At 44.2% G+C, this 15,614-nt stretch overlaps 1 protein-coding gene and 1 long non-coding RNA gene across 52 annotated transcripts in view; one reads left to right on the top strand and one right to left on the bottom strand.

Moving 5' to 3' along the window:
• MECOM (MDS1 and EVI1 complex locus) overlaps nucleotides 1-15,614 on the bottom strand; it is a 457,532-nt gene that overhangs the window by 12,001 nt on the left and 429,917 nt on the right. For all 50 annotated transcript variants that reach the window (XM_083441880.1, XM_083441883.1, XM_083441879.1 and 47 more), the window contains 2 exons: nucleotides 6,112-6,278; nucleotides 2,580-2,657 (listed from right to left, as the gene is read on the bottom strand). In XM_083441880.1, coding sequence (XP_083298006.1) covers nucleotides 2,580-2,657; nucleotides 6,112-6,278 — 245 coding nt within the window. The remainder of the gene's footprint in view (nucleotides 1-2,579; nucleotides 2,658-6,111; nucleotides 6,279-15,614) is intronic.
• LOC310678499 overlaps nucleotides 1-15,614 on the top strand; it is a 99,931-nt gene that overhangs the window by 35,303 nt on the left and 49,014 nt on the right. Inside the window, exons 2-3 of one of the 2 annotated variants that reach the window (XR_014511781.1) lie at nucleotides 4,567-4,678; nucleotides 5,713-6,084. The exons of the other annotated variant lie outside the window; for it this stretch is intronic. This is a non-coding gene — a long non-coding RNA (uncharacterized lncRNA). Of the gene's footprint in view, nucleotides 1-4,566; nucleotides 4,679-5,712; nucleotides 6,085-15,614 lie in introns of those variants that run through there. 2 annotated transcript variants of the gene reach the window in all.

The raw sequence follows: 15,614 nt of genomic DNA, 5'->3' as shown, positions 1-15,614 counted from the left end.
ACTCAGCCAGTCCGTCCCTTCTCCCTCCTCGGGGAAAAGCCCCCAAGAGCAGCGTGCTCTTCAAAGGGTTCGTGGCTCCTGCTGCCTTTTCTAGGAGGTGGGGGAATTCCCCCACCTCCTAGAAAAGGCAGCAGAAGCCAGGGAGCCCCTTTAAAGAGTGTGCGGCTTTTGCCTCCTTTTGCAGGAGGTGGGGGAATTCCCCCATCTCCCGCAAAAGCCCACAGGAGGGAGAAGGGACGGACTCAGCCAGTCAGTCCCTTCTCCCTCCTCGGGGAAAAGCCCCCAAGAGCAGCGCGCTCTTCAAAGGGTTCGTGGCTCCTGCTGCCTTTTCTAGGAGGTGGGGGAATTCCCCCACCTCCTAGAAAAGGCAGCAGAAGCCGCGGAGCCCCTGTAAAGAGCGTGCGGCTTTTGCCTGCTTTTGCGGGAGGTGGGGGAAATCCCCCATCTCCCGCAAAAGCCCACAGGAGGGTTGGAGAGTAGTGGGATGGCGTCGCACGCCTTCCCGCTGCCCCCCATCCTCTGGGGCTGGCCATGGGGGAAGCGCTGCTTTCCCCCCCCCGCCAGCCTCAAACCCGGGTTGGAGAGTAGCAGGAAGGCATCGCGCGCCTTCCTGCTGCCCCCCATCCTCTGGGGCTGGCAATGGGGGAAGCGCTGCTTTCCCCCCCGCCAGCCTCAAACCCGGGTTGGAGAGTAGCGGGAAGGCATCGCGCGCCTTCCTGCTGCCCCCCAACCTCTGGGGCTGGCAATGGGGGAAGCGCTGCTTTCCCCCCCGCCAGCCTCAAAGCCGGGTCGGAGAGTAGCAGGAAGGCGTCGCGCGCCTTCCTGCTGCCCCCCATCCTCTGATGCTGGCAATGGGGGAAGCGCTGCTTTCCCCCCCCCCCGCCAGCCTCCAACCCGGGTTGGAGAGTAGCGGGAAGGCGTCGCGCGCCTTCCTGCTGCCCCCCAACCTCTGGGGCTGGCAATGGGGGAAGCGCTGCTTTCCCCCCAGCCTCCAACCCGGGTTGGAGAGTAGCGGGAAGGTGTCGCGCGCCTTCCTGCTGCCCCCCATCCTCTGGGGCTGGCAATGGGGGAAGCGCTGCTTTCCCCCCGCCAGCCTCAAAGCCGGGTCGGAGAGTAGCAGGAAGGCGTCGCGCGCCTTCCTGCTGCCCCCCATCCTCTGGGGCTGGCCATGGGGGAAGCGCTGCTTTCCCCCACCGCCAGCCTCAAAGAGCAGACTCTCCTGGCTTCAGCGGAAGCAACGCAAAGCCTCCGGAGCGCAGGCTTCGGAGGCTTCGCGTTGCTATCGCTGAAGCCAATGAGCCTGCATTCGCCCCATAAGACGCACACACATTTCCCCTTCATTTTTGGAGGGGAAAAAGTGCATCTTATAGGGCGAAAAATACGGTATGTAGCTGGAATCAGTCAGGGCGCTACCCTCCCCAGGCCAGGTGGGAAAAGGCCTGCAAGGCAGGAAGATGATCTTCCAGGATTCCCAGCCATTTGAACCGACGCAGATCCTGTGATCATCATCTGAGGCCCTTCTTAGTGTGATTCCTCTGTGAGAGGTCCAGAGGGTGGCAACACAAGAATGGGCCTTTTCCGAGGTGGCTCCCCACTTGTGGAATGCTCTTCCCAGGGAGGCTAAAGATATGTAAACAAAGGTGCCAGGCGAAAACATTCCTCTTCTCCCAGGCCTTTGGCTGATAGAACAATCTATGGTATTTTAAACTGTTTGGGGGTGTTACTGTTTTTGTTTGTTACTACAGTATGTATTCTTGTGTTTTTATATTGTAAATCACCCTGTGATCTTTGGATGATGGGTGGTATAGAAATAAATAAATAAATGGGAGGAGAGGAGGAGGAGGAGGAGGAGGAGGAGGAGGAGGAGGAGGAGGAGAAGAAGAAGAAGAAGAAGAAGACGACACATTTAAGGACAGCTGTAAAGGGAGAACTTAATATTTTCCTTCTTGCTATGGTCCAGATTAAAATGTCTTCTCAGAGGTGTCTGCTCACATCAGGTGAAAATCCCCTACCAAGACTGCTATAATTCTGATTAATATTAACCTCCCATCCCACCCATCCCATTGAATGTGATTTGCATTTTTTTTAAAAATATGCATGTTGGTTTAAAGACACATAATGTCACACATAACACATACAAAGATGTGTATAATGTCACACCTAGTGCGGCCCTCTCTCCCCGCTCCAGGTGAGTTGTGCATCTGCAACTCCAAAACCAGAAGGACCAGCATGTGTCATTTTACATTATCAGGAATGCTTCATTCATTCACTTTTGAAGGCATCTGCAGGAATCAAAACTATGTATGCTCAGCACTATGGTTATTAACTCTCAAGTTCCTGGGTGTCTTTTGCCTCTGAAGGGTTTTGTGAGCATTCCATTGGGGTTGTGTTAAAGCACTTGGACCAGGTTTCCCCACACATTTATTAGAAAGTATTGTCAACTGTGTTTCACATAGCACATTCTAAAACCTCATTTCATTTTTAAGAGTGAAAACTCTTTGGAGGTCAAAGGCTGCAGTATGGAGCGCTAACAGCCAATAAGAGTCTGTGGCTACTCCCCAGAAGCATTCATCTTGTACCTGTAAGGCTGTTCTCCAGTGTGTGTTCTCAGGTGACGGGTAAGATTTGCAGATCTTGGAAATATCTTGCCGCAGTATCTGGTATTAGAAAATGGTATATAAAGATAGCTTTAATGTTTTGCTTTAAGATACATAAAGAAATAAAATGCATAGTCCTAACTTCAAACCAATACTGGATGGAACTGCTTCTTTGGTGTACAGTGGTACCGCTAGTTATGAACTTAATTCGTTCCGGAGGTTTGTTCTTAACCTGAAACTATTCTTAGAGGTGTGCTTTCACTAATGGGGCCTCTTGCTGCTGCTGCGCCACCAGCGCACGATTTCCTTTCTCATCCTGGGGCAAAGTTCTCAACTCTTACAGGTTAGCGGAGTCTGTAACCTGAAGCGCTTGTAACCTGAGGCATTTGTAACTCAAGATACCACTGTATTTAAATATTTCTGAAAGTAGCTTCAATAAATATATTGAATCAAAACCTTATGGATTAAGGTGGTGATGTCTGAATTTTCCAGTGCAAGCCTCAGAAATCTATGAGAGCAGACTTTCATTTGAATGTTCATCCCGACATGCTACACTTATTAACTTTGTCACTTCCCCAGCTAAATGCTTATGGGGGACGGGAACTCTTTTATCCAAGGTTTAGAATCTTGGCTTGATGGAAAGAGGTTTTAAATTGTTCAGCATATTCAATGTGTCAGTAAACGTGGCATCATTCCATCTGTGAAAGATCAGATCAGACACAATTCAAGAGACCTAATCCATCAAGGTATGCTTCTGTAATAGTGTGACTTGAAAGTAGCTGACATGTTTTCAGAAAGATCAGATAAACTGATATGACAGTTATCAAACACATAAACTAACATTCTGAAAATGAGATAGGGTCATAAATACCAAGCTAAAAAAATAAATAGAAAACTGAAATGGCAGCATCAGGTTATTCTGCCAAATCAGGAACATTTCCCTGAAAATATGCATCCAAAATATAAATCCTAAATGACATTTCTAGATGATCATAGATCAATTTGAACACCACTTGTTGACCAAGTAAAGCCATTATGAGATTATTTCATCCTGTCAAATTCAGATGGTGTATTCCTGCCCACTGTCCATATTGACTAGGGCTGGACTCGGAATCTGACAACATCTGGCATGCCAGAGTTGCCTATTCCTGCTCTACATGAAGATAGCTGATATTTGCTGCAACTAGAGGGGGCGGAAATGGAAAACAAACAGATCCTTGTGTAGTAAATACCAGCTGTGTGGCACATGAAGGAGACAAGGTAAAACCACATTGTGACCATGAAAAAGAATAGTACAGTGCCAGCCCAATATATTTTGCTGCATGAACTGGAGCCCAGATGGTGCCCCTTTTCCACAAGGACCAACACGTAAAGAGTCTAGCTGCAACATTCAAACAAAAATTCCTGCCCTCATCTACACCCCTACTGCAGCCCTATGCCATCTGAAGTCGGCTAGTTCACTGTGCTACATGGTGGGACCAGCTCTGGAATACTACATGAATTAGCTTGTGAAATACCTTTATCTTTATTTATATGCTACCAAACAGCTACAGCATTGGGGTATTCAAACAAAGCTGAAGATGGCCCATGATGGATAGTTCAGTCAGTAGAGCATGAGACTCTTAATCTGAGGGTCAGGGGTTCCAGCCCCATGTTGGGCAAAAGATTCCTGCTTTGCAGCAGGTTGGACTAGATAACCCTCGTGGTCTGTTCCAACTCTATGGCTTATTCTATTATTATATAAAATACCTGTAGCGTGCCCGTTGCATCATCCATCAAGCAAGCACTGTGAATGCACAACCAGCATTAATAAATGCAGAGCTTGTGCAAATGGCTTGGGCCTTTATTTGGGATCTAATGATCTAATCTAATGATACCAGCCAGAGTAGAAGACAACAGAGCTTGTCAAAAGCAACATTGTTCAGATAAATGCAAACTTGTGATACAGTGGTTTTGTCTAAATCAGCAGACTCCATGTCTATTCCATGACGTTTACATGGGATTGCTGTTGCCTCTGGAGTACACAGATGGCGATCATAAGGGAATAATTCCAAACTTTTCTGAATGGAGCTACCATGAAGGTAGGCTTGGCTCAGTATCAATTCCTTTACAACTGTCTAAACATAATGAAGGGCTAGAGTATTGTGAAGGAATAGTAAAGGTAAAGGTAAAGGTACCCCTGCCCGTACGGGCCAGTCTTGACAGACTCTAGGGTTGTGCGCCCATCTCACTCAAAGAGGCCAAGGGCCAGCGCTGTCCGAAGACACTTCCGGGTCACGTGGCCAGCGTGACATCGCTGCTCTGGCGAGCCAGAGCCGCACACGGAAACACCGTTTACCTTCCCGCTAGTAAGCGGTCCCTATTTATCTACTTGCACCCAGGGGTGCTTTCGAACTGCTAGGTTGGCAGGCGCTGGGACCGAACAGCGGGAGCGCACCCCGCCGCGGGGATTCGAATCGCCGACCTTTCGATCGGCAAGCCCTAGGCACTGAGGCTTTAACCCACAGCGCCACCCGCGTCCGTGAAGGAATAGGCCTGTTTTAAAAATTCCATACAGAAACCTAGTCCCACGCAAATAAAGAAAGTGGTAAAATTGACTGTGCCAGATCAGAAATAGCTTTTAGTCTTGTCAATTTCATTCTTTGGAGGGTGGGGAGAGAATAAGAAAATATCTGGCATGTTGGGGCATTGTTGAGAGAGGTACACGTGCACTCGCCCCCTTTTAAAAGTGACAGGAGTGCATAATCATTTATCCTTCAACCTACTAAAATAAATTAACAAGACTCAATATTATTTCAGACATGGGTGAGTATAAACTGTGATACTGGTCAAGGGCATTATCCAGAACATTCACTATTTAAATTGTAACAAATTTTCCAATTCACATTTGCACCATAATGATGTGTGAAATTCATTAAATTCTGAGGTCAACAGAAAAGCACTCTCTGAGTCTAACAACTGGTCTGCCACTTAGGACCTGAAAGGCTACAGATGTCTATAAGATGGATCCAAACTCTGAGACAAAACTTCCATTGATTTCTTTAGGACAAAGTTGATTTGAGCCAAATATTTGCAGTGACGACTCAGTTTTTTTAACACATCTAATCATTCACAGATCTTGTGGAATTTCCCTTCTGGCATTACCAAAGGAAAGACCAAGTGAAAAACAGTCTTGCAGTTCATGATCAGAAAAAAATTACGAGGGAAAAGATCATGTATTAATATAAAGGTGATGAGGAAATTTTGGAACAAGGCAGCGTATGTAATGTTTTGGCCTCATTTATCAAGCGCAAGGTAATGCAGGACAAATTTCTCCTGTAATTGCAAACAAACACAGAATCAAACACTATGACCATGTCTTGCTGAATAAAGAACCTTTTAAAATGCCAGTGACCCACCATAATCCCTATTCATCATCCAATCTTGAGTAATTTCTAAAATAAACAGCAGTGGCTTGCAAGAGAAGAGAGATATTAAGGGAGGCTGTTGTGGGTAATTAGCTTGGAGAGTTTACCTGCAGGTATAGCGCTCTTTGCCTTTTCGTAGAAGGTTCTCTGGCAGGGTGCTGGGAGGGGCTCTGAAGTTGAACATGGAAGGGACAGATTGCATGATGTCACCGGCTTCTGGTTTCAGGGCACTAAAACTCTCTAGCTTTTCAGCCATGTTTTCTATAGCTGACATCTGCAAGGAGGAGGGGGAAATCATTGTGAGGACATTCTTGTACTCCAAAGAGAATTAGCACAATCTGGTCAACAAAGAGCTCCATTTAAAAAAGTGTACTATTGAAAACTCTGCTTTTCTTTTTTAACTAGAAGAAACAATAAAAGTTGTTGCTATTTCAATGACACAGTATTTATTCCACCTTGTTATTATATGCTGATAAGGAAATATTACCAACATAAACTGGTCTCAAGCCAGTTTAACTGATGCTACATTTCTGAGATACTACAGCTTTGTTAGAGGTAACACAACCTTCTTACTGATTTACAGTATAATTCACAAAAGAAAAAAGCAGTTACACATAAATCAGTTTATGTTTCTAGCCTGTCATCCAATTTTCTAGTGGCCATCTTGCTCCATGAAAATTAGCGCTGAGCCTCCACCTTGGGACTAATTCAAGGCTTTACTGTTGTTACTCTATGTGTGTACAGTAGATATGTTTGTATAATGCCACAAAAGATAATATTTTCCTGTTTAATAGTCTGTAATCATAATAAATCCATCCATCCATCCTCTACAGGCACCCTCCCACTTACGTGCATCTGGGTTGCAAATAAATAAATAAATAAATAGGCCTTCCCTTGCTCGCTGCTGCTGCTGCCCGGAAGTTGCCTGAGTGAGGGAAGGTTTGCCTTCGATCAACCACTGGCACAGGGTAGAAGGCACCTTCTCCCTGCCATGTGTCTGCACCCCCATCCCGTCACCAGTTCTGCTTGGCACCCTTCTTGGCCCTCGCCCTCTGTGGCCAGCTGCTGCCACAGCGCACACTAGCTCCCCACAGGCAGGCAGGCTTGGGACAGGCCAGGCAGCGGTCCTGAGTAATTTCCAGGATGCCTCTCTCTGTGTGTTAAGGAGCTATACCAGGGGTCGGCAACCTAAAGCCCACGGGCCACAAGTGGCCCATGGACCCCCGCCACCGGCTCAGTCTGCTCCCGTGCGCCGCACGGAGCATAGCAGGGATCTCCTTCCACGTCACTAGCTGGCTTCCCATTGGCTGCAAGAAGCTCCCACAGCCAATGGGAAGCTGCGCACGCCTCCTCTGCACCAGAAGGAGCGCCGTAAATAGTGTTTGCGCATGCTTGTGTGCGCGCACTCCAGCCCACCGTGGCATCTGCGGGACCGTGAACCAGCCCAAGCCACAAAATTTTTGCTGACCCCTGAGCTACGCAATGGTACACACATATGGTTCTGGATAAAGAGCTATGTAGAGTAAATAAGGTATATCCACCCTGTTATGCTGCCTGCTTCTTTTTACCCCATCAGAACAAAATTCAGCAAGATTTCAATCACATCTAGTTAGGTCAGAGTTCCAGAGACAGAGGAATGACAACTTTTTTATCACCTCCAAAGCAATGCTTTTCAGTGGTGTTAGTTCACACATTCAGCTGCCAATTATCATGTGTTCAGTAATCAGGAGTAGAGTAATCAAGTGATGAACCTGTATACCTGAACTAGTCCTTATGGTAAAATACAAATAATCTCTAGTGCTGCACCCTGACTGCACCCTGATAAGAGTTTTGTGTGTGACTGGAAGATCACACCTAATGAAGCTATTCCAGACTTTTTTTGAATACATAAATGCGTAAATAAAAACAGTATGAATCCAGACATAAGAATGTGAAATAGTTGCAGAAGCATTAGTAGTAGCCAAAGTGTCAACTCAGTGCTACATGCTTCACAAAAGCAGAAGTAACCAAGGCTCCTATCCTTAACTGCACTTACTTTGGAGTAAATTCCACTGAACACAGTCCAACTTATGCAATAGTACTGTGTCCCCCTAAGAATAAGGTAGCAGGGGAGATACAGGCATTTACAATGAGTAGAAGAGATGCATGCCTAGACGGTGAAGCAAAGGTTCTTCAGGAAATGCTTATGCCTGCAGCCTCTGCTTGATGGAAAAGTAACACTACAGGATGCCGCTGCAAATAATGAAGTGTTCAAATTACTCTGTATCTTCAAGATTAATGTATAATAGCCTTAATAATTTTCTCACTTCAACACTGAACTGACAACTAATAATATTACTCAGATTGAAAGAAGTTCGTAGAATCATACCCTTTGTCCTGAATGATTACAGAATTGCCCTAGGGCAAGCCTACTCCCCCTCCCCCCATCCTAATTATGACCATTTTGCAGAAAACCCAATATAGTAAATAAGTTCATGAGCCCGGGAATCTGAACTGATTTTCTTCTCGCTTACATTGCACTTACACAAAAGTGGCTCCATCAGGCTCAGTGTTACTCATCATTCAGAGAAATATATATGGAAGAAGACTTATTTGGCTTACATTTTTCATACTAAGATACAATATAAATATAGTAATTTGGTTTGCACTTTCTCTTTTTAGTCCAAAATAAATGTCTGCTCATTTCCTTGAAATGACTATTCATATTCTGCTTAGCGCTGGTATTTTTCTCTCCTTTTCGCCCGTAGCCTGCTCTTCCATTCCATGCTCAGACTTCTAATGCTCACTACAAATTGCAATGTACAGGGTTCCACTGCCAATTTGCCAAATGTCTTTCATCAAACATTGTGCAAAAAAAAAAAAATCTCAGAGGAAAGTCAAGATACATTTACTTGTCAGGAGACAAATGGGAAAGCAGAGGGAAGCAGTAAGGGCTGGAAGCTCTGGGTTTTGATTCATAATCACTCAGCTGCTAAAACATTCTCCACAGATGCAAGTGGACAGGGCATTTGTCAATATGAAGGGTTGTGACGGGTACTGATCGTAGGGCCAAGATATGTAATGATGATGCTGGTTGGAGTAGGAGGCAATTCCATCCTAGAAGAGCAATGTCATTATCAGCCTACAGAGTTCAGCATTATCATAACATTTATTTTTCACTCCTTCCTATTTCTCCTTTCCCCCAGAATAAATCTGCCATTTTATTTCTCATTGCATTTAATCACTTCTAATTGCTTGCTAAGAGAAATAATTTTGCTGTTTTACTATTGCCTGTGATGGAGGGATGGAAGCAGGGAAATGGTTTTTGGCCTTCTGGCAGATTAGTAGTGATACATGGCTTAGGAGTAAGGTACCACCTATTTCTAGTTTCGTTGGAGGACATGCATCTGGGAGGATAAGGAACGGCTTAGTTATATATTTAAATATTTGAGTCAGTCTCATTACCAAGTGCTTTTAAAATCGTGCTTGGGTCAACATTCTTCCTTCCCACAGATCCCAGCATTAGTTGGTTAACCTATTTTCCTTTTCCTGTTTGAAATGGCTTTATCAAGCAATTACCATGGCTTTAAGGCTTGGTTCTGATCTATTCTAAGGCATGCATGTACTAGTCATTGTATACAAATCAGAGCTGATTTCCTAGTATGTGCGTTTCACTGATCCAGTGGTGGAGCTTCACGCTCCGGCACTGGGGGGTGGAGAGCAGGCAGGGGCATGGCTGGCATGTGTCCCGGGGGGCATGGCACACGTCCTGGGGGGTGGCGTGCTGCCTGCAGGGGCATGGCACCCAGCGCGGGGGGCAGGCGCAATGGCACCCCACCGGGATCGCGCTGCTGGGGGTAGTGCGCTCCCCCTGCCCCCCTCCTCCTCCACCAGTGCACTGATCCTGCCTGCCTAGTTAAAGCACATCTGACTTGTAGCGACTGCACAGACAATATATGGCAGTTTTATGAGGCCTGCCAGGCCCCCCAACCCCAGGATCCTATCACCAGTCACATGCTTATGTTGCTTCCAATGGCTGCTAGTGCAGCCATCCCTGGTTGCATCACTTCCTGCTTACTTAGGTATATATTCAAATACTTCTTTGCTGCATTCTCTTCTATTTACACAGCACTTGTAGCTGCTTACTGCAAAGCTAAAAATATACATCCCACAATAAAAACAGCCAACTAAGAATCCCATAGTTAACCAACAATGCAAGTGTTCATAACATTAAAATAGACCTCAGGGAAAGTATTCTGGAAAAGCTAAGTTTTCAGCTGGTGACGTAGAATCAGTAGAGAGGAAACCTGCCACAGCTCACCATAATGTTGGTGACATGATGGAGAAGGCCAAGCCCCACACTCTCACACTCCTCACCTATGTGAGGCCATGGAACCAAGAAAGCAATAGATAAATAAATTCTCCAAAGTGCCTGAATTTATTATTATGTTTTAGAAACAGATTTCGTTCTCTAGGGGGAATCTGAGAGTAAGCCACTTTATTCAGTATAGGGCATTCCTGAATTCAAACATGGAACACAGCCAGCTGATCTAAGGGCTCAGGAAAGAACCTATGGGAGTGGCATTCCTTAAGGTACAACCAGCATTAGCAAAAGAAAAAGTTATGATTGCAATCGACTTGAGGGGCCAGTTGGTGAGCCTGATGTGCCCATAGGCTGCCGGTTGAGGAACACAGATCATATGGGAACTGGCATAATAAAATTTAATCAACATGAAACAGCCAGCTTAATTCTCTACCTTGAAAGCCAGCCCAAACAGGGCTTACATACAGTAGGACCACATAAGATGAGCAAGTCATTCTGAGCAATTCATGAAGAATATAATTAGTGAGTGATGTTTATACCAGATTAATCCATACAGAATTAAAAAGTGCGCAATTGCAAAAATATTCCAGGGTCATTCAGCAGCAGCATCTGAAAGAGGACATAAAGCTAAAGGGGGAATTAAAATTTATAAGGAAGGTGATGCTGCCACTAAAAATGGCAGCCCTACGTTGAGTCTCCTTCCAACCTGGTAGCATCTATCTCACTTTCCCCCATCTTGACATGATGCTGGGTGTTTCTTTACCTAACTGGCTGCCACTGGCAGAGGTAGTGAAACATGTTGAGTTATTGCATCAGGATTCAGAGTAGGTTGTACTGGATGTTAAAGGGCAAGAATCAAACTCATTTTAACAGCTTCCCCATATTATGTAGCATAATGCTTAGTTCTTCCTTAAGGGGCATGCTTGAAATCAGTTGCATTCCCTTTTATTTTTGAAATAGACCTGAAATAAACTGGGAATAAAAGTGAAGTGACAAGGGTGGAGGAGATTACCAGCTTCTTTCTTCTGCTTGCCTACAGCCCTTTTGCCCATTTGTATTCTCTCCTCTCACTGCTGAGAACCACTGGAGCAGCATGAAAGCTATCAGTGCAGCCTTCCTTTAATCTTCTTAGTGCCTGCTAGGGTAGCTCTTTGCCTCAGCCGAGGCAAAAGGTCATTGTTTCCCCATCTGAACAGATGTTCCCAGACAAAGAAAACCAAGGAAAGGTTGCTGAGGCAGAACTCGGGTCTAGAGGACATATCAGCAGTTGAAGGGGAAGGAAACTCTACAAGAATGTCATAGCTATATAACAATGGCTGCTAACAAAAACGCAGACCATCAGAATGTGAATGGTCCGTGCTTAGTTTCCAAAAATAGAAGGGCAAGTTGTTCAGGTCAAGCCCAGGAATCGCTCCCTCTGACCTGGAACACTATTATTGCTACTACTACTACTATTCTGCATTTACATAGCACTTTCTTAAGCATTCATAGTGCTTCACATACATCATCTCAGTAACCATTAAAGTACAGTGGACCAGTAGCATTATTCTCATGTCGCAGATGATGGTTGAAACTAGAAGACAGTGACTTTCCTTGGGCTAGTGAGTCCATGGCTGAGGCAACATTTGTGCTTGAAGGATTCCTGGCTCATAGGTTATACTTTTCTCTACTGCATTGCTCCAACTGTCAAAAGAAGGAAGCCCTGGTTTGCTATTCCGAGATATGTGAAAGTAGTGATGACATAGTGCAGGGTTTTTCAAACTTGGGTCTCCAGCTGTTTTTGGACTACAACTTCCATCATCCCTAGCTAGCAGGGCCAGTGGTCAGGGATGGTGAGAACTGTAGTCCAAAAACAGCTGGAGACCCAAGTTTGGGAAACCCTGACATAGTGGCATAAGAAAAGCATTCTGCAAAAGCTTTATATATGTACGTATTCATTCATTAATTCATAAATGCATACATGCTATTACATCGCAAATTCCAGGGCGGAGCTCAAGTGTGAATAGCAGGACAAAAGATTATACTCCCAGTCAACACTGACTCAAATTAATCACAGGAATTCTGGCAGGGGTGGTTTCCTACCCAGTTACTGAAAATCCTTTATAGCAAGAATTTTCATGCATGTGCTCTACCACTGAGCGAAATATTTGAACCTTTTGGTGTAGGAAGCTGCATGATCAATGATATCAGACTGTGAACACTAAGAAATGTAAACTTAGAGAAATTATCTCAAAACATGAACGGGAATTACAAAAGGAAATAATTGCTTCATAACTTTGAAGGCAGTATTTTTATTTTTAAAAACCTGCACAATAAATATATGGAGTTCAATGTCATACTGTGTTGTAACAGGCAATAACATAGTTAACTCTTTGCAGAATTAAAGGAGGACAGGTCAGTCAAGAAGATATTTTAGCCACAGGAGATGGAACATCCATATTCAGATGTCAAGCTGGGGACATCTGATTGTCAAGCTGGGGACACCAAACAGGGACTTAGCAGGTACAAAACAGGGACTTCCCAAGTAGCATCTGGCTGGCCACTGTTGGAAATAGTATGGGAATAGACATACCATTAGGCCAGAGAAAACAGTGAGTGTTTCCTCCTTTGAGGAGCTGTTTTTATAGCTCAGTATTTGTTCTTTTAATTTAGAGAAAAGAGTCTTTTGGATAATGAATAGTTATACTGATTTTTTGTGGGGACAGGGCTGCATGAAACTGGAAGCAAATTTCCATCACATTTTAAAAGTATTTTTAGTTTTTTGGCAAAGAACTTGTATTCATGTACTCAAAACTTTATGTCATATTATATAGAATATAGGCTTAATTTCTACATAGGCGGTATGGAGTCATTCTTTTCTGAAAATTGTACTTGGGCCCTCTTACAAAGAAACTCTTTCCCTGCTCATAGATGCAGAGTTTTGTTTAATTTTTTAGAGGAGGAGACAATATCACTCTGCACAAGTATAATGCCACACTTTCCTAAATAAGTGCCATACAGGTCATCTTATTATGAAAAAAGCATGGTTAAAAATGTTACCAGCCACCACTGCCCACTTCAGTTGTCTGAGTTCCTGCTGGCACACAGACACAGACACACACACCCCAACCCCCCAAATCTCCCCTGGGACCACAGGAACAGAGAATATGGAGAGTCAGGCAGGATCTTCAGAGTTATCAGTAGTACATGAGGATATTTGGGAGGAGGGGGACAGGCTGACTGAGAGCCATGAAGCAATGGAGCCTCCCAGCCTGAGCTGATTCACTGTTGAAGGAACAGCTCTCTTCTAGGCAGCAAGGTATAAGGCAGGCTTCCTCAAAACCTCCGGATGTTTTTGAGACTACAATTTGAGACTACAATTCCCAGCATCCCTGACCACTGGTCCTGCTAGCTAGGAATCATGGGAGTTGTAAGCCAAAAACATCTGGAGGGTCGAGGTTGAGGAAGCCTGGTATAAGGGTTTAAGGAGAGTGATTAAAGAAATAGTGCCCCTATTCATCCCTTCCTGCCCCAATATTCACATGTGAATGCATGGATGGAACAGATGTCTGGCGCTGAAATATTTCCTCACCGAGGGAGACAATATTCCTTATCCAAAACCAACATCATGTTACCTCATATTAAGAGAAGAAAAAATTCAGGGCAATGATTAAGATTTTATATGTCTACAGAGACATTCCTAAAGCTAGGGGGTGGCAAGAGAGTTCTTTGTTTCCTCTCTCATACACAGGCTCCTTATGGTTAAGCAATGCATGCTCTTAATCTGGGCTAAGTATGCTTTTTTAAAAAATAAAAAAACCCAGCATATTTTAAAGCTATACAGCATACCAATTTTGATTTACATACGTAAATAGCTGATTCTATCTGCATTCAGAAGTTTAGAAAAGGAAGCTGCTTGTATTCCGTACCTCCCTTTTAGTCCCAGAGAGGCTATAAACTGTTGGGTGACGCAAACCTGCACGCTCTCCCAATTGAGGCCCAAAAATGTAGACATGGCCATAACTAGAGGGGAGACGGTATTTATAAGCATCTCAGATGGGTTTGATACCATCAAACATGGCCTTGGTCCTTTATGTCAAAGTTTATTAGCTAGGGACAGAAAAACAGTAACAGATATATAGGGCAAATAGTCTGTTAAAAATAAATAATGACTTAATACCTTGAAATCGGAGGGTTACATGACCCTAACATTTCATAAATTAGGCCACTGAAGGCTTGCTTCACAAAATGGCTGGCCATCATAATTCATGGGAAACGAAAAATGATACAGATGTGCATTTTCTATGTTAATTAGTGCATTTTTAAAAATATGAAAAATCTTTTCATTGTCATTGCCAATACATTTTATTTTGGGGTCTATTTTAGCAGCCCTCAAAAAGAATTGTATGGATTTGCTCATGTGTGGATTGTATGAATTTGTTCACGTGAATGGGAGAAAGGAAAACAGGAGAGAGGTCATTTGGTTGGGAATTTCATTCTTCATCTCTTTCTCAAATCTGCCAGTGAGAAAGGAGTGGGATACAGCAGGGGAGGGAAAATGTTAAAATATTGTAAACTGCCTTAAACCTACAAGTGACAGCAGGGTTAAAGTGGAACAAACAAACTGGGGTTGAAGATGTTCAGCCAGTTTTTTGCTAGTCACTTGTAACATTCTTGAAATACGAAACCTTCCCATCACTTATTTTCCTGTAGCCCTTCTCCCCAAGTGCCTTTCTCTAATCTGATCTCAATTTTGGTACTCGAGCCAGAAAAGTGATGTTGTGAGACAGACTGCAGAAAAGATGTGTAGCAGGGAAGGTCTGCACTCCTCAGCTATATATCCATTTTGCTCATTAAATGAGACCCCTCACACCCATCTCTCATTTCTCAGAGCAGACCTGGTTTTAAAAACATGGATCTGTGGTCTTTAATTGAACCTGAATTCCCTTGCTGTTCTAAAAAGGAGCAAGTCTGACCTGAAAACCTTTATGGAGGTTAGACCTTGTCATGTGACTGGCTATAATTATTGGTAGTTGCTTCCGTTCACCAATGCTCATCATGATGCACAAGCTTAATCTATCTGGCTGCATCAGTGGGAGAGGTGAGACTCCAAGGCCTACTCCTTTGGCTTGGGTGGGAACAACTGCAGCGTAGTTTGCCCTTTCTCAGAAATGCCTCCATCAGCAGACAATCCACTTGGTCATCATCATAACATTTATGAAGAATATAATATAATTTATGAAGAACTGGTACTTGAATCTGCTTGCCCTCCTTGTTCCATTCCCTTTTGTTTTGTGTCTGGTGGATGGTAGTCCACCATTTCATAAT

This window comes from Podarcis tiliguerta, assembly GCF_965153285.1.
Source record: "Podarcis tiliguerta genome assembly, chromosome: 5".
Lineage (NCBI taxonomy): Eukaryota > Metazoa > Chordata > Lepidosauria > Squamata > Lacertidae > Podarcis > Podarcis tiliguerta.
Note: the sequence above shows the minus strand (reverse complement) of the source record. Positions and strands in the feature narration are given on the sequence as shown.